Source organism: Aotus nancymaae, unplaced genomic scaffold (assembly GCF_030222135.1).
Source record: "Aotus nancymaae isolate 86718 unplaced genomic scaffold, 86718_ANA_hifiasm-v0.15.2.pri h1tg000021l, whole genome shotgun sequence".
NCBI lineage: Eukaryota > Metazoa > Chordata > Mammalia > Primates > Aotidae > Aotus > Aotus nancymaae.
The window spans coordinates 3,110,711-3,133,677 of NW_026988433.1; the positions used below are offsets into that span (position 1 = coordinate 3,110,711).

At 48.9% G+C, this 22,967-nt stretch overlaps 1 protein-coding gene across 7 annotated transcripts; it reads right to left on the reverse strand.

The window, feature by feature from the left end:
* LOC135276238 (peroxisomal membrane protein 2-like) lies at positions 1 to 22,681 on the reverse strand. 7 transcript variants are annotated; one of them, XR_010343785.1, is made up of 6 exons: positions 22,560 to 22,681; positions 20,761 to 20,874; positions 18,857 to 18,980; positions 4,163 to 4,195; positions 3,259 to 3,343; positions 1 to 2,107 (listed from the first exon to the last, which is right to left on the reverse strand). XR_010343785.1 is itself a non-coding variant. In XM_064379566.1 (5 exons), the coding sequence occupies exons 1-4, from the start codon at positions 22,679 to 22,681 to the stop codon at positions 4,163 to 4,165; spliced, it is 393 nt and encodes a 130-aa protein (XP_064235636.1). In that variant the 3' UTR covers positions 1 to 2,107. The 7 variants fall into 7 exon arrangements, 6 of the variants coding, with proteins under 6 accessions (XP_064235636.1, XP_064235634.1, XP_064235638.1 ...); XM_064379566.1 differs by lacking the exon at positions 3,259 to 3,343; XM_064379564.1 differs by having other exon boundaries at positions 1 to 3,343.
* Between the last annotated feature and the right edge of the window lie 286 nt (positions 22,682 to 22,967).

Genomic DNA, 22,967 nt, shown 5'->3' on the forward strand with positions numbered 1-22,967 from the left:
CAGGATAGTCATTGCAGCATTACTCAGGAGATCTGCACACTGAAAACAATTCAAGTGTGTCTCAACAGTGAAATGGATAAATACACGTTAGTGTATTCACACAATGATAAGCAATACGTAATACAAATGAACGAATGAAGGTCACACCCAGTCACATGAATGAGTCTCCTAAATAAAGTCTCCAATATTGGACTCCATGAGGAAAATTGTTTATCCTTTTGAAATGATGGTTGTCTTTAGGGAGGATGAAGCCAGTGATCGGAGGGGGCTGCTGTGGCATTTTCTGGATGTCCCTAAATGTCTGCTTCCTGACATTGGCGGTGATTGCATATGTGTACCTCTGTCCACTTTGTGATAATTAAAGGCCAGTACACTAATGATCTCTGTGTGCGTGTGTGTTTATTGTTCTAAGTTTTTGAGCACACAGTGATAATGGATTACACTATGTTCAAGCAAAAGATTTAAAGTGTAAACATATTATCCACCCCATAATTCTAAAAAAGTATTACAAATAATGGAAGGAAAAATTGCTTCCAAGCCATTTCTCTGTATCTTAGGACCACTTATTAAGTCCTCAAAGTTTTGCATTATTTACTATGAATTATGGAGTAATATTCTTCCAAAGTAAGTGTGGAGGAAAAGGAGATTCAGATAAAACCTCGTAAGTCATGAACCACATTATTTTGAAGTGGTAGTGGCAGCCGTAGTCTTATCTACGAAATCTGCGTTGCATCACTCTCCAGCCTATATTTTAATGGATGAGAGCAAAATTTAAAGTATATATTTTACCATAAGCAGAGGGTATCCATAATTATGAGTATTTAACATGTATTCATTTTCTGGAATGTTTGTCCCTTGAAATACTCAAATTCACAAAAATGATCTGTTAAAGCACTACCTGATGGGTAGAAAACACATTTTATTATTGATTCTGCGAAAGGCAAACATGTTTTTGTTAAAATTTGGCATCCAGGCCAGGTGCAGTGGCTCATGCCTGTAATTCTAGTGCTTTGAGAGGCCGAGGCGGGTGGATCACGAGGTCAGAAGTTCAAGATCAGCCTGGCCAAAACGGCGAAACCCCGTCTCCACTAAAAATACAAAAATTAGCTGTGTGCGGTGGCAGGCACCTATAATCCCAGTTACTGGCAAGGCTGAGGTAGGAGATTCTCTTGGACCCAGGGGGCAGAGGTTGCAGTGAGCTGAGATCACGCCATTGCAGTCCAGCCTGGGTGACAGAGTGAGACTCCGTCTCAAAAATAAAATAAAATAACTGACATCTAATGTATTGTTAAGGACTAAAAGGGTCTCTTTTTAGACCAGCAGGGCTGCTCATCGGGACACTGATGCAATGTGTCACCACCAATGTGAGTGATGGGGTCTCTGCAGCTGAGCCACAGGACTCAGATCATTTAGCCTGCGTGGATACAAATTTTCCATTATCCTGGAGCCAAAGTAGGGACAGGCATGCCCACTCTATTCTTTTCTATTATAGTTTAGTTATTGCAAAAAGAAAAAGATGACATTTATAGAAAAGATGACTCAGCAAAAATATGAAATGTTTTTCTAACAAGCTTTGACTTTTTCATTAGCCATAAGAAGGGCACACATATCAGCTATCTTAAGAATTTCATGCACAGAAGTTTAAAATTAATTGCTACTAAGAGTGCTTAAAACTAGTAAACATGATCTATGCAAATAACTTCACATTATACATAGAGATGGTTATTTTCATTTTCCAGAAACTCTGAAAAATCACAATAAAAATGTCAAACTGTGGTAGGAAAAGTTGGTATTTGGGAAGCTGGGAGAGGGTGTTTATGCTTAAATTCACTAACTTATGTACCTGTTTATTGTCTAAGTTACTTTGCTTACAGGCTTTCATATTCTAATTTACCTCCCCAGACTGTAAATCATTTCCTTGTGCTCATATCAGCTTCATTGTGTCTAATGGAGTTCCATTCTTAGCTTCATTCACCAACGTGCTTTGCGGCGATGGAGGATTGGTAACAAGAATTCCTCCCGATCCATTAGCAGCCACTCAAAGACCTGCTTCTCCAGTCAGTTGTTCCTCACTGTTCCATCACAAAGGGAGTCCTCCTTAGAACTGCTGTGAACACGGATCATTACACTTGGCTTTATTCATGCGGTGTAGGATAGAACAGAACTCTCAAACTGAACACTCACAACCTCTTCCCAACACATCCACATTAGAGAGGAGCCCACACCCTACAATTTGTGCAATGCTGTCCTGGTTTGAGAGTCCACCTGATGCTGAAGCAATGATGAATATCAACACTAGCACAGATGCTGAAATAGATGTGACTTTCTTTCAAAGCAGTCCGTTGTTTACACGTACTATGTACCCATGAAAATTAAAAATATAAAATTTGTAAAAAGCAACCACTTGGATTATTCTAAATGCCTAGGAATATACTTACAAAAGGAGAAGCCTAAGAGTTGAAGATGCATTCAAACTAACTACTAAACTAAGAATGTAAAAGAGAGCATTACATGATACCATTTTATGCCCATCAGGTGGGGATACTGAGCAGGATAGATTAACTCCAAGAGTTGGTAAGGATGTAACATAATGGGATCCCTGCCACTGCTGGGGGCAAAATAAATCTGGCTTAGCCATTCTAAAGAGCAAATTAGTGGAATCACATAAAATTGTGAATATATAGATATATATGTCCTTTCTCTGCAGTCCTGTGTGTGGTAAATAACCCAGGGTCATTCTCATGCTGGGCTGTGGGTAAGTAACTGTGCGTGTTAGCGGGAAGACGGAAGCAACTGAATTTTCCATCAATCAGGAGCGGGTGTGGACATGACCATAGGTGCTTACCGTGGAATGTCACGTAGCCACTAGAAGTAACAAACATAATACACATGTGACCACATAGATGCATTTTAAAAATAAATGCTGGGAAATCCAAGGTAAACTTTAAAGTACTGAGAAGACTAGTGATTTGAGACAATCGCATTTCTTTCTCTTTTCCTCTAGCAGTAAACCAACATCTTTGATAATTTTTGAATCAGGGGTGTGCATTTCTACCACATTAAAAAAATTAGAATCAGAGTAATTTCCATTTTCTCAATAATATACTGGAAGTTCCAAAATAGTAGATCAGCGCATTAAAATTCAAATGAAGATTGATGGCCGGTTTAGTATTTGAACATATGGGATGTTTAATCAAATATGGGGTAAGAATAAAGACATTTTCAGACATGAAAATCTAAGAAAGAAATGTCACATACCGAATCCCCAGCATAAAGCGCAGAACGCACTTCACCAAACAGAGAAAAAGAAGGACTCTGCATACGGGAAACAGGGGATCCAGCCCTGGAGAGGAAGGGGGATGCCGGGAAGATGGTGAAGGGTGAACCTGGGGAAGTGGCGCTCAGGCCTTAGGCACCCAGCCAGGCTGGGGCAGCTCAGCAGAGCAGGAGGCTCCTTCAGGAAGCAAACATAGACAGAGTAACAGATTGTTCTGACCATGTGAGCGTAAGCACCGATATCTAAGCAAATAAAAGCATAACACTTATTAGCTCAAGGGAAAGCAGAGAAAGTCAAGGAAGCAAAAGGTGTTTCAGCTTAGGGCTTGTATGTTCGTAAAAATTAGCAGAATACTGATAGAGAAAAATGTGTGTTAGAAGGACGCATGGCAAAACTACCAATTGACCCAACAATCCCATTATTGGGTATATGCCCAAAGGCTGTAAATCATTCTACCATAAAAACACATACACGCATATGTTCACCGCAGCACTATTCACAAGAGCAAAAACATGGAATTAAAGTCGATGTCCATCAACGGTAGACTGGATGAGGAAAACGTGGTACATATACACCATGGAATATGACAGGGACATAAAAAGCAAATGAGGGCATGTCCTTTGCAGTGACATAGATGGAGCTGGAAGCCATTATCCTAAACAAACTAACCCAGGAACAGAAAACTTAGTGCCACGTGTTCTCACTCATAAGTGGGAGCAAGACATTGAATACACATGGACACGAAGAAGGGAACAGTAGACACTAGGGCCTAACTGAGGGTGAAGGGAGGACGGTGAGGATGGAAATCTCTCCCTCTCGGGTACTAGGCTTATCACCTGGGGGATGAAATAATCTGTACACAAAGCCCCGTCACATGCAACTTACCTACATAACAAGCCTGCACATGGACCCCTGAACCTAAAATACAAGTTAAAGAAATGTATGTTAGAAAGATTGTTGGAATGAGGGACAGAAGGGGCTCACACAGGGAAGAGGGACGTGAAAGAAAGCTTAAGGCACATCAGCAATATTAGGGATATGACAGATGATTTTAGTAAATAGAAACAGAAATAAGATAAACATGCCATTTGACGATAAATACTAAAACTCAGCTAAATGTGTTGAAAACATCTCTGAAAAGAATAATAGGAGGAGTGGATGAACAGAATTTGCTCCTTTTTGTGATATGTTTTACAGATCTGTGGACCTGTTGATTCTTAAAAATGTGAAAAGTAATAACTTTGGTATAACTAAGAACAATGCAAAACAAATTTCAAAATAAGAACAGTGGCAAATAGAGAGTTAAATCTGTGGCTTGAAACACACACACACACACACCCATGCATGCACACGCCAACACGGCGACTTTATAAGGATATTTGTCCTGTTCAAGCTACAGCCAACACCTGTGCCTTAGAAGACGGCAGGAGGAAGAATCTCGGATGGGGGAGGAAAAGGAAACACATTAATAGCGCAGATTCCTACGGATCACAGGAGAGATTGCACCAATAGACGAGAAGTGTGATTAAGTATTTGCACCTGAGCCAGCCCAACTCTCTCCCCCAGATAAAAGGCAGAAAGGAAAAGATAGCCAGCAAGATAGAAATAAAACTTACATACATTGTAGAAAGCAGCAGAGCTTCCGGGAAATGCTGGAGTGTCCTCCCACGCCCCAGCAGATTCTGCTTTGAGAAACCCTGGCCTACAAGGTAGCAGCAGGGATTTATTCTTTATTTACTTAGGCTGGAGTGCTGTGGTGTGATCTCAGCTCACTGCAACCTCTGCCTCCCAGGTTCAAGTGATTCACCTGCCTCAGCCTCCTGAGTAGCTGGGATTACAGGTGCCGGCCACCACTCCTGGCTAATTTTTGTATTTTTAGTAGAGACAGAGTTTCACCACGTTGGTCAGGCTGGTCTCAAACTCCTGACTTCAGGTGATCTGCCCGCCTCGGCCTCCCAAAGTGCTGGGATTACAGGTGTGAGCCACCGTGTCCAGCCCCACCACAGGGATTTTAACTGGAATTTGAAACCTTGACCTGTTGCGCATTGTCAGGTGACACTGGACGTCTGTTGGAACCTCCGTTTGCTCATCTGTAAATAAGACCCATCTCCCAGGACTGCCTTAAGAGTTAAATGAGACAACACAGTAGCTGGGCCTTGGGGACATTATGCTAAGTGAAAGAAGTCAGTCACAAAAAGACAGATACTGCAGGATCCCACATAGAAGGTAGCTAGTGCAATCACATTCACAGACAGAGAGGAGAAGGTACTTGCCCGGAGGTGGGCAGACTCGTGAAAATGAGACGTCGCTGTTAGCGTCATGGGTACAGAATTTCAGTTTTGCAAGGCGACAAAGTTCTAAAAATTTGTTGCACAGCAATGTGAATGTTGCCACCATGGAGCTGTAGACTTCAAAATGGTTACGATGGTAAATTTTATACTTACATATAACAGGAATGTGGGGAATATGACAGATTATTATGTTTAAAGAGCAAAAAGAGTTATACATCCTGTTTAAATATTTGGAAGTGTATTTATGTTATGTGTTTTGTTACTACAATTATTTTAATTTTAAAAAGATACAATACACAGAATTGGCTGGGTGCGGTGGCTCACACCTATAATCCCAGTACTTTGGGAGGCCGAGGTGGGTGGGTCACCTGAGATCAGGAGTTCAAGACCAGCCTGGCCAACATAGTGAAACTCCATCTCTACTAAAAATACAATAATTAGCACACACCTGTAATCCCAGCTACTCGGAGGCTGAGGCAGGAGAATCGCTGGCTGGAACCTGGGAGGCGGAGGTTGTGGTGAACCGAGATTATACCATTGCACTCCAGCCTCGGCAAAAGAATGAAAGAGAGAAAGAGAGAGAGAGAGAGAGAGAGAGAGAGAGAGAGAGAGAGAGAAAGAGAGAGAAGAAAAGACAATAAACAGAACAGATTTCAGCAAACACTGAAGAATTCATAACTGATTGCTTTTCCCATTATTACATTGTGCTCTATGAGGAACTCTATTTATAGTGAGTTTTAGGTTTTCCAAAACAGAAGTTAAGTCTTTTGAGAAAATCCGTTGTGTTTAATCTCTTTTCCACCTTTTCGCAGTCCCCTATGTATGAATGTTTAATTGTGATTGAATCTGGGCAACAAATTTAGATGGGAAAAATTTTTGCATTCTACCCATCTGACAAAGGGCTAATATCCAGAATCTACAAAGAATTAAAACAGATTAACAAGAAAAAAACAAGCCCATCCAAAGTGGGCAAAGGATATGAATAGACACTTTACAAAAGAAGACATCTATGAGGCCAACAAGCATATGAAAAAATGTTCATCATCACTGGTCATTAGAGAAATGCAAATCAAAACCACATTGAGATACCGTCTCACGACAGTTAGAATGGTGATCTTAAAAAATCTGGAGACAACAGATGCTGGAGGGGATGTAGAGAAATAGGAACACTTTTACACTGTTGGTGGGAGTGTAAATTAGTTCAACCATCGTGGAAGACAGTGTGGCGATTCCTCAAGGACCTAGAAATAGAAATATCATTTGACCCAGCCATCCCATTACTGAGTATATATCCAAAGAATTATAAATTGTTCTATCATAAAGACACATGCACACATATGTTCATTGCGGCACTGTTTACAATAGCAAAGACCTGGATCCAACCCAAATGTCCATCAACAAGAGACTGGATAAAGAAAATGTGGCACATACACACCATGGAATACTATGCAGCCATTAAAAACGATGAGTTCGTGCCCTTCATAGGGACATGGATGAATCTGGAAACCATCATTCTCAGCAAACTGACACAAGAACAGAAAATCAAGCACCGCATGGTATCACTCATAGGCAGGTGTTGAACAATTAGAACATGTGGACACAGGGAGGGGAGCCTCACACACTGTGGACAGCGGGTCAGTGGGGAGGGTGGGGAGGGGTAATGAGGGGAGAAATACCAGATATAGGTGATGGGGGATGAAGGCAGCAAACCACCTTGCCATGTGTGTACCTATGCAACAATCCTGCATGATCTGCACATGTACCCCAGAACCTAAACTACAATAAAAAAAAAAAAGAGAGAGAGAGAGAAATACAAAAATTATTTTAAAAAGAAAGGAAAATACTGTCTCTGAGCCCAGATTAATGGGATTGGTGTGGTGGGATTTCTGGTGGTAGAAAAGAAGCCCAGATTGAAGGAATATTTTAATATTCATGAGAAAAGGATTGCAAACTGAAATGAGTACAAGGGCTTTTCTTGGAATTAACAGTTCTCATAGTTGACCACTGATGCTGACTTGAGAAAGACACAGGCACAAGACAGACCCCACCTGACTATAAGGTGATCAGTAGGGCAAGCAAAGTGAGTTATCGCAGTGACAGCGTCTCAGGCTAGAGAGGAAAGGACGCGGTGAAGCAGGGTCGTGTATCTGGGGTAATGCCCAAGGTTTGGAGCCACACGCCAAGGAAATCGAGGGTGAGGACACACGCAAGGAGTGAGTTTAAGAGCAGAGGTTTAATAGGCAAAAGAAAGAGAAAAGAGAAAAGCTCTTTCTCCTGCAGGCAGAGGGGAGCTCTCCAGCGGGTGTTCCAGTTTCCTGGTGAAATGCACGGGGTTTCACAGATGATCTTGAAGAGGCAGTGTCTGATTTACATAGCGTCCAAAATTAGTTGGACCAGGGGTACCATTTACATAATGCACAAAGAAGCTGGCTGCCCCACCCTCGTCTTTCACTACGCAGATGATGTCTCTACCTGGCTGGTGCCATGTTGCCCGCTCCTTTGCTGTACACGTGGTTGACAAAGAAAAGAGAAGATGAAGGTCCATGTTGAACATGCCTGGCCCTCAAGTAGCCTTCTTCCTTCCTTCCTTCCTTCTCCTTTTCTTTCTTTCTTTTTTTTTTATTCACTGTCTTGCTTTGTCACCAGGCTGGAGTGCAGTGGCATGACCTCGGCTCACCACAACCTCCACCTCCTGGGTCCAAACTATGTTCCTGCCTCAGCCTCCTGAGTAGCTGGGATTATAGGCACTTGTCACCACGCTCAGCTAATTTTTGTATTTTTAGGAGAGATGGGTTTTCACCATGTTGGCTAGGATGATCTCAATCTCCTGACCTTGCGATCTGCCCCGCTCAGCCTCTCAAAGTGTTGGGATCACAGGCGTGAGCCACCGCGCCCAGCCCAGGTAGCCGTTTTCTATCGGCACAACTGCCGGCACTCACCCGTGCGGGCGTCCAGCTTGCTTATCTGTGTCCGCAGCTCCATTTTACAGGTTGCTCTTTGTTAGAAAAGAAATGATTTGGGGGAGCTGCTTTTTGTTAAAAGGGAAACTTTACTGAGGATTCTTACTCTCACTAACTTCCTAAATAATTTCTTTTTAGCTCCTGTAGGCAGTGGGGTGGGGGAACCAGCAGACCAGAGTCATTGGGTGCCTGAGGTGTGGGAAAGGGTCACCGCAGCCCAGCTGCCACCCCGGGGCCCCGCAGGAATGCAGCCTGGGGCACCAGAGCCTCAGATGCTCCGGGAGACAAAGGACGTCTGGATATTTATGCAAAATATTAAAAAATGTTAAAAGACTGATTTGAAACTGTTTAAAACACTTCCTGAGCATAACAAAATGTGCCACATGTCTGCAGAGCACACTTGGTACAAAGAGCTGTAACAGCTTTTTTGAAGTCACAGGTTACAAATGACCCGTTTGGCACCTGTGCCATTCAGATTGGATCTGAAGCCTAGAGAAGAGAAAAGACTTGTCCAAGGCCACTGTGAGCTGCTGAAAATAAGCGCATACATAGCCCCATGTTCTCAGTCCAGGATTCTCCCAAGGGAGAAGGGGCAGAGGTCTAGGATACACAAATAAGTCGATTCCTGTATGGAAGGGAGACCCTGACCTCATGTTCACAAAGTGGCTCAAGTGAGCACCCTTCAAGTTAAATGCATACACACCCCTTAGATTTATGGTGTGAATTCCAATGCATAACAATATCACACTGTATTTCATAAGGGTTAAAAGCATTATTTTTTAAAAATGTAAACTTTTAAAACACACTCCATTTTTACTATCCTTTTGGAGATTCACTCATTTTAAACAAAAAGTCCCATGCTGGGTTGTTTTTCAGGTTATTTTGACCTACTGTGAGTGACGAATAAACCTTTGATGCTTAACTTCTGTCATCTGTATAATGAAGATGGTGTAATTACTCCTAGTGTTTTGATGAGAGGTGTTGTGTTATTGTGAAACACGGCCATTGTCAAAACCCCTACATTTACTAAGAAGGAAATACTATTTTGTACATAAAAATTTTGATAATGTGCTCTCATCCAAAAAAAGAAAAATGAAAAATTGTTTTTCTCCAACAGTGTGAGCTAATGCATAAGACATAACTCTCATTGTTTTATTTTGGTAAAGGTATTATATTCACAAAAAGAAGGTCATAACTCAGTTCTATGTTCTTAAAAAAAATTAAGATCAATTGCTCATAATTGGTTTAAATGTTACCATTTGCCTAATGCATGATTTATTAAAAGGCCAAGACAGAAAAACACATTACCTCATTTGAAAAAAGCTTCAGGACGAATCTTTCCTGTAGCTTCAGATGATTTAAAAATCCATCTACTCTCCACGGGTGTGGAAACGGCCACAAGCTCCTCGGGACAGGAGAGGCCTTCATCAGTGTGGGCGGGGGCCTTCATCAGGGTTGGGTGGTGCCCGCTGCTTCTCGCCGGAGTCCCCTCCCCTCCGGTAGCTGGGTCCCTCCTCTAGGCCGCAGTCCCCTCCCCTCCGGTAGCTGGGTCCCTCCTCTAGGCCGCAGTCCCCGCCCCTCCGGTAGCTGGGTCCCTCCTCTCGGCCGCAGTCCCCTCCCCTCCGGTAGCTGGGTCCCTCCCGTGTGGCCCTGGCTCCCTCCGCTTTTCGTCTGCTGCTTACAATTCCTCCCCTGGGGGAGATGAGCGTGGGACGAGTGATAGGCCTGCCAGGAAAGAAGCTGCCTGCGGAGACCCCGGCTCCCCTCCTCCAGCTCTCCAGAGCCTCCCCTGCACCTCCCAACCAGCCGGCAGCCCCAGGTGGCGGCGGTGACCAGTTCCACAGTGACAGAGTGGCCTCGTTCAGCGACTTGGTAGGCTGACTGCAGTGGCCACAAAGCCCGGCCCTCCCCCTCCCTGCCTCTCCCTGCTCTGTCCACGTGGGTGGCCTCCAGCGTCACTGGCTTGGGGACCGGTGTTCCACTCAGTTCTGCTGAGCCACTTACGGCAATTCTGTGTCCCTTGATGGCGATGGCTTTAAAAGGGGGTAGTGGACCCGATTCCGGCCAGCAAGGTGGGAGGGAAGGTCGGCTGTGGGGCCCAGGGCTTTCCCGGCACAGAACGGATCCAAGGAGAACCCTCCGCTTGCCCTCGTCTCCCTCCAGGTTTTCATGCAAACTCTAATTTTTGGAAGCTCATGGCGTGGGGATTCCGAGAGCCTGGGGTGCTTGTCTGATTGGCCAGAAGACATCAAGCTGAAGCCCTCGGCCCCAGGAGCCCCAGGAACCCGTACACACAGGAGGCCGCCTGGAGTCCAAGTGGCCTGGCCTGCCGACCCCCACCCCCCTGGAGGTCTGGGCTTCCACCCAGAGAACGTGGGGCCCTGGGTTAAGGGAACTGGGAAACCACCGCAGGTTTAAACGGTATTTGTTTGGTGGCGGAACACGAAATAAAGTTGTTCGTCGGCGCCGTTCCTGCGTGTGCGGGTCAAGTGGCGTGAAAAGCTCTCAGGTCCTGCCGGGCTGTTCCTTTCCCTGGTCCCGACTCCTCAACCCCGGCCCAGCACCGCCCTCTCCTGCGGGACTGTCCCTCCGTGGCCGGCGCGTTTCGCTTAGCCGTGTCCTCAGAGGGACTGCGTTCGAGCCTGGGTTTCCTTCCGGGGGATCAGCGCTCCCTGCGTGGACCGACCCCGCTGCTGAGCCGCTGCCGGGCGCTTGCTGTGTTGCCCCTCCTGGCTATTGTGAACAGTGCTACAACGGCGTCCAGATCTCTCTGACTCATTCTTTTGCGTCTGTACCCAGAAGTGGGATTGCCGGACCATCTCTGCACATTTTAAAGTTGGGAAATGACATGATCCGATTTAAGCTTTTTTTTTTTTTTTTTTTTTTGAGACGGAGTTTCGCTCTTGTTACCCAGGCTGGAGTGCAATGGCGCGATCTCGGCTCACCGCAACCTCCGCCTCCTGGGTTCAGGCAATTCTCCTGCCTCAGCCTCCTGAGTAGCTGGGATTACAGACACGCGCCACCATGCCCAGCTAATTTTTTGTATTTTTAGTAGAGTCGGGGTTTCACCACTTTGACCAGGATGGTCTCGATCTCTTGACCTCGTGATCCACCCGCCTCGGCCTCCCAAAGTGCTGGAATTACAGGCGTGAGCCACCGCGCCCGGCCCCCTCATTTAAGCTTTTTAAAAATCACGCTGGGCGCATTGGCTCACACCTGTAATCCCAGCACTTTGGGAGGCCGAGGCGGGTGGATCATGAGGTTAAGAGTTCGAGACCATCCTGGTTAACATGGTGAAACCTCGTCTCTACTAAAGATACAAAAAATTAGCCAGGCGAGGTGGCACATGCCTGTAATCCCAGCTACTCGGCAGGCTGAAGCACAGAATTGCTTAAACCCGGGAGGAGGAAGTTGCAGTGAGCCGAGATCGAGCCACTGCACTCCAGCCTGGGCAGCAGAGCAAGACTCCATCTCAGACACACACAAAAAAGAAAAAATCACTTAGGGCCAGACATGGTGGCTCACGAATGTAATCCCTACACTTTGGGAGGCTGGGGCGGGTGGATCACCTAAGGTCAGAAGTTCGAGACCAGCCTGGCCATCATGGTGAAACCTGGGTTCCACTAAAAATACAAAATTAGCCAGGTGTGGTGACTGGAGCCTGTGATACTAGAGACTCAGGAGGCTGAGGCAGGAGAATCGCTTGAACCTAGGAGGTGGAGATTGCAGTGAGCTGAGACTGTACCACTGCAATCCAGTCTGGGCAACAGAGTGAGACTCTGTCTCAAAAAGAAAAAAATTAGCTGGGCATGGTGGCAGGCACCTCTAGTCCCAGCTGCTCTGGAGGCTGAGGCTAGAGGATCACCTTAGCCCAGAAGGTGAAAGCTGCAGTGAGCCATGATCGCACCACTGCACTCTAGCTTGGGCAACAGTGTAAAACCCTGTCTCAAAAAATGAAAATCACTTAGAGTTTGAAGACTGAGTTGGTATAAAATTAGCCAGGCATGGTAGCATATGCTTGTAATCCCAGCTACTTAGGAAGCTGAGGCAGGTGAATCGCTTGAAACCAGGAGGTAGAGGCTGCAGTGAGCCGAGATCGTGCCACTGCGCTCCAACCTGGGCAACAGAGCGAGACACTGTCTCAAAAAGTAAAATTTAAAATGTTTTACAAAATGTATTTTTTTTAAGAGACAGGGTGTTGTTACTCTCCTGTCCAGGCTGGAGTGCAGTGATGCAATCACAGCTCACTGAAGCCTCCAATTCCTGGGCTCAAGTGATTACCCTGCCTCAGTCTCTGGAGTAACTGGAACTACAGGTGTGTGCCACCACACTTGTGCACAAGTGCGGCCCACAATAAGCTTCCAAAGAATGTCTTAGTGGCATTGATTTTTAAAAACAAATGAACTGGGCCAGGCACGGTAGCTGATGCCTGTAATCGCAGCACTTTGGGAGGCCAAGGCGGGTGGATCATGAGGTCAGGAGATCGAGACTATTCTGGCCAACATGGTGAAACCCCATCTCTACTAAAAATACAAAAATTAGCTGGGTGTGGTGGCACGCACCTATAGTCCCAGCCACAGAGTGAGCAGTCACGCCACCGCACTCTAGCCTGGTGACAGAGTGAGACTCTGTCTGAAAAATAAATGAACCATCAAGCATCAAGAGACATTTAAGGAAAACCTAATCAAGAAGACAGAGCCAGGCACAGTGGCACACCCCACAGTCCCAGCTACTGGGGAGGCTGAGGTGAGAACGGCTCGAGCCCAGGACTTGCGAGCTGTACTGTGCTTTGCTCATTGGGTACCCACAAGAAGTTCAGCACCACTACAGTGACCTGGGAGCAGCAGAGCACTAGGGTTAGGGTTAGCGTGGAAACGGAGCAGGTCACAACTCCCATGCTGGTTAGTGAGAGCTGTGAATAGCTACCGCACTTCAGCCTGGGTAACACAGCAAGATCCTTTCTCTAAAAAGGAAGAGACCAAAATGAATAAATAAATAAATAAAAACCTAACTCAGAAAATAGAAACAGCATATGAGATACAAGAAGACTTCCAAACTTATGTAACTAAGATTTTTTTTTTTTTTTTGAGACGGAGTTTCGCTCTTGTTACCCAGGCTGGAGTGCAATGGCGCGATCTCGGCTCACTGCACCCTCTGCCTCCTGGGTTCAAGCAATTCTCTTGCCTCAGACTCCCGAGTAGCTGGGACTACAGGTGTGCGCCACCATGCCCAGCTAGTTTTTTGTATTTTTTAGTAGAGACGGGGTTTCACCATGTTGACCAGGTTGGTCTCGATCTCTTGACCTCGTGATCCACCTGCCTCGGCCTCCCAAAGTGCTGGGAGTATAGGCGTGAGCCACCATGCCCGGCCGATTTTTTTTTTTTAAAGACAGAGTCTCGCTCTGTCGCCTGGCTGGAGTACAGTGGTGCCATCTCTGCTCACTGCAACCTCTGCCTCCCGGGTTCAAGTGATTCTCCTGCCTCAGCCTCCCAAGTAGCTGGGATTATAGGCACGTGCCACCATGCCTGGCTAATTTTTTTATTTTAGTAGAGAGGGGTTTTCACCATGTTGGCCAGGATGGTCTCAAATCTCTTGACCTTGTGATCCACCTGTCTCAGCCTCCCAAAGTGCTGGGATTACAGGTGTGAGCCACCACACCCGATCTGTAACTAAGATCTTAAAGGGTAATTGTACTTATGAAACAAGAATGGAATACTATCAAGGAGGAGTTGGCTGGGCACAGTGGCTCACACCTGTAATCTCAGCACTTTGGGAGGCTGAGTCAGGTGGATTACCTCAGGTCAGGATTTGGAGACCAGACTGGCCAACGTGGTGAAACCCTGTCTCTAATAAAAATACAAAAATCAGCTGGGCATGGTGGTACATGCCTGTAATTCCAGCTACTCAGGAGGCTGAGGCAGAATTGCTTGAACCGAGACCCAGGAGGTGAGGTTGCAGTGAGCCAAGATCACACCACTGCACTTCAGCTTGGGCTACAGAGACTCCGTCTAAAAAAAAAAATTAGCTGGGGGTGGTGGTAAGCACCTGAAGTCCCAGCTACTTGAGAGGCTGAGGCAGGAGAATCACTTGAACCTGGGAGGCAGAGGTTGCAGTGAGCAGAGATGGCACCACTGCACTCCAGCAAAAGAACACAGAAAAAAACATCAGCTGAAAGGCTGGGATATAAAACTGAGATTAGGGCGGGTGCAATGGCTCACTCCTGTAGTCACAGCACTTTGAGGGCCAAGGTGGGCAGATCACATGAGGTCAGGAGTTCAAGACCTGCCTAGCAAACATGGTAAAACCCCATCTCTACTAAAATACAAGCTTGGTTGTAGTGGTGTGTGCAGTGTGTTTGGTGTGTGGTGTGTGCAATGTGTTTGGTGTGTGGTGTGTGCAGTGTGTTTGGTGTGGTGTGTACAGTGTATTTGGGGTGTGTGTGGTGTGTGCAGTGTGTTTGTTGTATGGTGTGTGCAGTGCATTTGGGGTATGCGTGGTGTGTGCAGTGTATTTGGTGTGTGTGTGGTGTGTACTGTGTTTGGTGTGTGTGGTGTATGCAGTGTGTTTGGTGTGTGTGTGGTGTGTGCAGTGTGTTTGGTGTGTGTGGTGTATGCAGTGTGTTTGGCGTGTGTGTGGTATGTGCAGTGTATTTGGTGTGTGGTGTGTACAGTGTTTGGTGTGTGCGTGGTGTGTGCAGTGTGCAGCTTGTACAGTGTATTTGCGGTGTGTGTGGTGTGTGCAGTGTGTTTGGGGTATGCGTGGTGTGCACAGTGTATTTGGTGTGTGTGCGGTGTGTACAGTGTGTTTGGTGTGTGTGTGGTGTGTGCAGTGTGTTTGGTGTGTGGCGTGTGCAGTGTGATTGGTGTGTGGTGTGTGCACTGTTTGATGTGTGTGGTGTGTGCAATGTGGTGTGTGGTGTGTGCAGTGTGTACAGTGTATTTGGGGTCTGTGTGGTGTGTGCAGTGTGTTTGTATTGCGGTGTGTACAGTGTGTTTGGTGTGTGGTGCGTGCAGTGTATTTGGTGTGTGTGTGGTGCGTACAGTGTGTTTGGGGTATGTGTGGTGCGTGCAGTGTATTTGGTGTGTGTGTGGTGTGTACAGTGTGTTTGGTGTGTGTGGTGTGTGCAGTGTGTTTGGTGTGTGTGTGGTGTGTGCAGTGTGTTTGGTGTGTGTGTGGTGTGTGCAGTGTGTTTGGTGTGTGGTGTGTTTGGTTTGTGTGGTGTGTGCAGTGTGTTTGGTGTGTGGTGTGTGCAGTGTGGTGTGTGTGGTGTGTGCAATGTGTTTGGTGTGTGGTGTGTGCAGTGTGGTGTGTGCAATGTGTTTGGTGTGTGGTGTGTGCAGTGTGTTTGGTGTGTGGTGTGTGCAACGTGTTTAGTGTGTGGTGTGTGCAGTGTGTTTGGTGTGTGTGGTGTGCAGTGGGTACAGTGTATTTGGGGTGTGTGTGGTGTGTGCAGTGTTTGGTGTGTGTGGTGTGTGCAATGTGTTTGGTGTGTGGTCTATGCAGTGTGGTGTGTGTGGTGTGTGCAATGTGTTTGGTGTGTGGTGTGTGCAGTGTGGTGTGTGTGGTGTGTGCAATGTGGTGTGTGGTGTGTGCAGTGTGGTGTGTGTGGTGTGTGCAATGTGTTTGGTGTGTGGTGTGTGCAGTGTTTGTTGTGCGGTGTGTACAGTGTGTTTGGTGTGTGTGGTGTGCAGTGTGTACAGTGTATTTGGGGTATGTGTGCTGTGTGCAGTGTGTGGTGTGTGCATTTTATGTGGTGTGTGCAGTGTGTGGTATGTCTGTGGTATGTGTAGTGTGTTTGGTGTGTGTGTGTGCAGTGTTTGGTGTGTGTGTGAATTGTAGTGTTTGGTGTGTGTGGTGTGTGCAATGTGTTTGGTGTGTGGTGTGTGCAATGTGTTTGGTGTGTGGTGTGTGCAGTGTGTTTGTTGTGCGGTGTGTACAGTGTGTTTGGTGTGTGTGGTGTGCAGTGTGTACAGTGTATTTGGGGCATGTGTGCTGTGTGCAGTGTGTGGTGTGTGCATTTTATGTGGTGTGTGCAGTGTGTGGTATGTCTGTGGTATGTGTAGTGTGTTTGGTGTGTGTGTGCAGTGTTTGGTGTGTGTGTGAATTGTAGTGTTTGGTGTGTGTGGTGTGTTTGGGGTGTGTGTGTGAGGTATGTACAGTGTGGTGTGTTTCGTGTGTGCGGTGTTTGGTGTGTGGTGTGTGTTTAGTGTGTGGTGTGTGGTGTGTGTTTAGTGTGTGGTGTGTGCAGTTTGGTGTGTGTGTGGTGTGTACAGTGTTTGGTGTGTGTGTGGTGTGTGCAGTGTTTGGTGTGTGTGTGTGGTGTGTACAGTGGTGTGTGTGTGGTGTGTGCAGTGTGTTTGGTGTGTGCGGTGTAATTGGTGTGTGTGGTATGTGCAGTTTGCTGTGTGCGTGTGCAATGTACGGTGTGTTTGGTGTGTGTGTGTGCAATGTACAGTGTGGTGTGTGCAGTGTGTCTGGTATGTGTGTGGTATGTGCAGTGTTTGGTGTGTGTGTGTGTGTGTGTGCAGTGTGTTTGCTATGTGCAGTGTGTGTGTGTGTGTGTGGTGTGCAGTGTGCACACACTGGGCCGCCTCCCTCGTGGGTCACCCTGGTCCTCTCCTCCCTCCTGGGCAGGGCTCGGAGCCGGTGCTTACGCAGGAAGGCTCTTAGTAGCTGAGGTGCCGCCCCTGCAGGCCTGTCCAGGTCCTCCCTAGTGGCAGCTTGGGCTGGCCCGGCACCCACCTTTCCCAGAAGGGCCACCTGCCCTGTGCCTGGACTGTTCACACCAACCACATAGGCTCCACACAGCTGCTCTCCTGGGGGTCTGAAGCTTTGGTGCAGCAGGCAGATGCTATGCTCACCCACCCTGATGGGTTGCACGCCTTGTAGGGGAGGGAAGCATGTGGCCCCTGCAGGCTCTGCGAGGCCTCCTCCTGCAGCACCTGGGGGTGTCCTGCCACGCTGCAGGGGGTGCTGAGCCCCATCCTCTCAGCATGGGAGTGGTCCTGGGGACCCCGGTTTTGCATAAAGACAGCTGATCCCAGTGGCAGAGCCTGGGGCTCTGGCCTTCGCTCCACCAGCCCAGAGCCAAGCCCTGTTCCGACACCTTTGACTCAGCCCCCACAGCAGATCCTTCATGCACAGGAGAGCAGAAAGGCTGTTTCCCCAGAAGGCCTTCACTCCGTACCTGGACAGGCTCATCCCTCACCCGGATGTGGCTGCCACGGCTGCTGTGAGGCAGCCCTTCCAGGTCAGCGGTAGGACCCATGACTACACAGCGCCTGCCTTCGGCCTCAGCTATAATTCATGAGCCCAAGGACCAGGAATGTTTTGTTTCTTTCTAACATCTTATTTATTTTTTTGAGACAGGTTCTTACTCTGTTGTCCAGGCTGGAGTGCAGTGGTGCGATCTCGGTTCACTGCAACCTCCATCTCCTGCGTTCAAGTGATTCTTGTGCCTCAGCCACCTGAGTAGCTGGGACTACAAGTGTACACCCACCCAGCTAATTTTTGTATTTTTTTTTTCTGAGACAGAGTCTTGCTCTGTTGCCCAGGCTGGAGTGCAGTGGCTCAATCTCGGCTCACTGCAACCTCCACCTCCCGGGTTCAAGTGATTCTCCTGCCTCAGCCCCCTAAGTAGCTGGAATTACAGGCACCTACCACCACACCCAGCTAACTTTCTGTATTTTTAGTAGAGATGGGGTTTCACTGTGTTAGCCAGGGTCTCGATCTCTTGACCTCGTGATCTGCCCGCCTTGGCCTTCCATAGTGATGGGATTACAGGTGTGAACCACTGCACGCGGCCCTTTCATTTCCCCCCCAAGGATAACTAGAGTTTATTTGGGCCAAGTTTGAGGACTGCAACCCAGGAGCATAGATTCACGTTGCCTGACTGTACACTCCTGGGACTGGGAATGTTTAAAGGCTAGAAAAGCCAAGGGCAGCCCTGCCATGGGGGCTTTTAATGAGAATTTGCTGAATGAACGGAAGAGGCAAAGACGACCACTTGGGACACCCTTGTGTGTTGCTTCCTGAATCCAGAACTATCAATGTTTCAGGGTCATGGGCAAAGCCCAAGGGCATTTGAGGAGTATAGACACAGGTGAAACCAAGTCTGGAGGAAAACTACAGAAGAAAAGAAAGAAAGAGAGAAAGAAAAAGAAAGGGAGGGAGAGAGGAAGGGAGAGAAAGAGAGAGAAAGAAAAAGGAAAGAGGGAAGGGAAGGGGAAGGGGAAGGGAGGGAGGGAAGGAGGGAGGAAGGAAGGAAGGAGGGAGGGAGGGCTGAGAGAAAGTAATGTTTGGCAGGAGCTGAGCCCCGTGGCCCTCACCTGCAGAGGGACGTAGTTGATGTTGATGAACTGCACTGGCGTCCACACCCTCCAGTTCATCTTCAGGGCTGGCCAGAAGCCCCCCCCCCCCCATCTTGGTGGCGAAGGCTGAGGCGTCTTTCCACTGCAAAGGAGGAAAGGTAGGTGGTGAACAATCTCACTGCCCATCAGAACTGAATTCCAGGCACCGAAACCCTAACACGATGATATTTGAACTGCTATTTGACTTCGTTCTGTTTATATGCAGACAGCACGTGCGTGTACTCAGCGTTGCAGCTTTCAGGAGCCAACCAGTGAGATGGAAAAGAATCCGTGAGATGCCAGGCAGCAGCCTGCTCACGCTGGCAGTGATGTCCCAGCCCATCATTCCTTGCGGATGACCAGAGGAGGTGATTCCCAAGGCTGGCCCTGGGCACCAGAACTGCTATCAGAGCTACACTGTCAGTTCTTCCCAAATAACTGCCAAAGTTGATGTCTTTCTGATCAAAACTTGTTAGGAGTTATAAAAAAAAAAAAGGACCCCAGTAAGTTGATTCTAAATGTGAGCTGGTGCATTAAAGACCTGAACCCAAGACCTGAAACCATAAAGATCCTAGGAGCAACTCCTCTAGACGTCGGCCGAGAAAAAGAATTTGTGACCAACTCCTCAAAAGCAAACGCAGCGAAACCGAACATAGACAAACGGGACTCATTAAACAAAGAAGCTTCTGCACAGCAAAAGAAACAATCAGCAGGCCGGGCGCGGTGGCTCACGCCTGTAATCCCAGCACTTTGGGAGGCCGAGGCAGGTGGATCACGAGGTCAAGAGATCGAGACCAGCCTGGCCAACATGGTGAAAACCCGAATCTACTAAAAATACAACAATTAGCCGGACATGGTGGTGTGCGCCTGTACTCCCAGCTACTAGGGAGGCTGAGGCTGAGAAGGCAGAGGTTGCAGTGAGCCGAGATCGCGCCACTGCACTCCAACCTGGGCAACAGAGAGAGATTCTGTCTCAAGAAAAAAAAAAATCACTCTAGTTGCAAAATACTTCAAATAATCCATCTATGACACTATTGCTGGCCAAGATCTCAGGGTGGATGAAGGTAAACTCTTGAGTCACTGTGCTTTTGCAATTCATTTTTTTTTCCTAGTTTTTTTAAATCTCTTTTTTGTTTTTTTTATTTTATTTTATTTTTAATTAATTTTTTTTTATTTTTTTCTTCTTTTTTTGTGCTTTTGCAATTCAGACAGTGGTTCAGAAACGACACTTTTCAGGATACCTAAGCATTTCTTTTCCGGATATTTACACTATGAAAATAACAACAGAAACTAACTGGTCACATTGAGTCAGTTTTCCTCTTCCATGAGCCCGGTCTAGGATGCTCCCAGGGTTTTTTGAATCCTGAAGTCTGATTTTAGGTTTGGATGAGTTACTTGCACTCAGGTCTGCCCCTCAGCTCAATTAAGACAACCACCCCTATCCATGGAATTAAAAAGAAACATGATAAAACCACATATGGGAGGCTGAGGCGGGTGGATCACTTGAGGTCAGGAGCTCGAGACCAGCCTGGCCAACATGGTATAACCCCATTTCTACTAAAAGTACAAAAATTAGCTGGGTCTGGTGGCACGTGCCTGTAATCCCAGCTATTCAGGAGGCTGAGGCAGGAGAATCACTTGAACCCGAGAGGCAGAGGTTGCTGTGCGCCTGAGTGATAGAGTGAGACTCTGTCTCCAAAACAAGAAGAAAACCACGTGTGTGTGTACACAAACTGTATGAACTGTTTGAACTTTTCCCCATGATAATTACTGCAATGTTTAAAAAAAAGTTGTATTTCCAAATCAGAGTGGTCCAACCACTCGGTTTTGGTGCCCAAAAACGGAGCGGCTACAGGATAAACCGACCCTTGTACAGCACTCACCCATAAACAGCATATCTCAGAGGCCCGCTGACATCGAGACTTCGAGAGTTTTCTTTTTTCCGCTTCTTCTCAATCATCTGGGCCAGAAAGTTCCCAAGGGCTGACAAAATGCCACTGTGGAGAGGGAGGTCATCAGAAAACAGGAGTGACCAGCAGGAGGGTGTCCCTTTCCCACAGGAGAATGAGCAGGGCCGCTCTGAGGCCATGCAGCAGATGGGCGGGCAGGCATCCTTGTTAAAGCGGCTGTAATGTTTAGTTCCTGTATCAAAAGGCGGAGACGGTGGACTCACACACACAGGCAAGGACAAGCGTATGGTGGACTGTATCAGTGTCAACGTCCTGGCTGTGACGTTGTACCATAATTTTGAAGTTTGGGAGTAGGGAAACTGTGTGGTTATGAAAGGGCAACAGGACAGCCCTATCGTGACACTGTTCTGTATTTTGACTGTGGTAGTCAACACACGAACCTACAGATGTGGTAAAACTGCACAGAGCAGATACAACTACAAGAAGAATGGAGAAATCTGCATACGATCTGTGGACCGTGTCCCCGCCAACGCCCTGGCTGTGATCCTGCACTAGTTTCACAGAATGTGACCAATGGGGGAACCTGGGACGCCGTACAAGGGATCTCTCCAGATTAGTCTTGTAACTGCTTGTGAATCTACAATTACCACAATAAAAATGTCCACAAAAAGGTGGAACAGGCCCAGTAGCTCCCTCCAGGGCTTGGTTTGTATTTGCCTTCGGAGAAGCTTTCTGGACGTTAAAATCCAAAATTCCTAGCACTGACCTAGACACGTGGATCCCTGGCGATTCCCTTCACACCTCCTGCCCCTTACTCAGGGTTCACGTTCTCCACACGCTCTCCCCTCCCTCGGGACTGAGTCCAGTCTACGCCCCTCCCTCCAAAATCTAACAGGACCTTTGCCCAGCTGTTCCCTGTGCCAGGAGAGCCTATGCTCGGCTTCTTTACACAGCCTGTTCAATGTCACCTTCTCAAAAAACACCTCCCCTGGCCACGTCTCCACCCGGCCCGGCACACCCGCGCCCCGCACACCCGCGTCTCCATCTCGCGCCCCGCAGACCCGCGCCCCCCGCCGCGTCTCCACCTGCGCCCTGCACACCCGCGCCCCGCACACCCGCGTCTCCACCCACGCCCCGCACACCCGCGCCCCGCACACCCGCGTCTCCACCCGCGCCCCGCACACCCGCGTCTCCACCTCGCGCCCCGCACACCCGCGCCCCCGGCCGCGTCTCCACCCGCGCCCCGCACACCCGCGTCTCCACCCACGCCCCGCACACCCGCGCCCCGCACACCCGCGTCTCCACCTCGCGCCCCGCACACCCGCGCCCCCCGGCCGCGTCTCCACCTCGCGCCCCGCACACCCGCGCCCCGCACACCCGCGTCTCCACCTCGCGCCTCGCACACCCGCGCCCCCGGCCGCGTCTGCACCTCGCACCCCGCACACCCGCGCCCCTGGCCGCGTCATCCCCGGGCGCGCGGGGCCCCTCTCAGGTTCTCCGGTGAACTGAGCGCCGAGCCCCGGGGTCCCGGCGGGCCCTCCCCGCGCTGGGAGGGCGGGATCGGCGAGGCGCCTCACAGTCGCTGAATGCGGTCGCGGGCGACGCCGCGGGAAGTTCAGAGCCAGGTCGGAGGGCGCCCGCTGCGGCGGGTTCAGACCCCGGCGCGCCCCCAGCCGGGTCGCGGTCCCGCGGCCCCGTCCAGGCCCCGCGCCGCTGCAGCCACCTGCGCCCGGGGCGGCGTCGGATTCCCGCGCAGGCCGCGCCCCGCTCACCTGGTGGCCGCCTTGGTGAGCACCGGGTAGAGCCGCAGGAGGAGCAGGTACCGGACGAGCGCCCGCCGCGGGAGCGCCCCAAGCCCGGCTTCGGCCCGCAGCCTGGACGCCGCCGGCGCCATCGCCTCCCCAGCGCCGCGCCGTACCTCGGGCGGGCGGGGGGCGGGGCGCGGGGCGGCCTGACATTTCCGGCCCCACCACGGCCCGCAGCACCGCCCGGTCCCGACACCACGGTGCGTCCCGCACGCCTCCGCACACTTTTCCCCGGTCCCTGCCGGCCACCTCCCCCGCCGGGCGCCGGCTCCCATTGGAGCGCTGCAGGGGGCGGGCGAGGGGCGGGGCGCGCCTCTTGATTGACGGCGCGCGCCTCTTGATTGACGGCGCGCGCCTCTTGATTGACGGCGCGCG

Bases quoted from the DNA above. Each gene is read 5' to 3' on its own strand.
- LOC135276238 (XM_064379562.1), bottom strand. From the start codon at position 22,681: ATGGCGCCGGCGGCGTCCAGGCTGCGGGCCGAAGCCGGGCTTGGGGCG. The intron at 20,875-22,559 runs GTGAGCGGGGCG...CCCTCTCCACAG, and splicing joins CTCACCAAGGCGGCCACCAG to TGGCATTTTGTCAGCCCTTG. The intron at 18,981-20,760 runs GTGAGTGCTGTA...CCTCCTTTGCAG, and splicing joins CTGAGATATGCTGTTTATGG to TGGAAAGACGCCTCAGCCTT.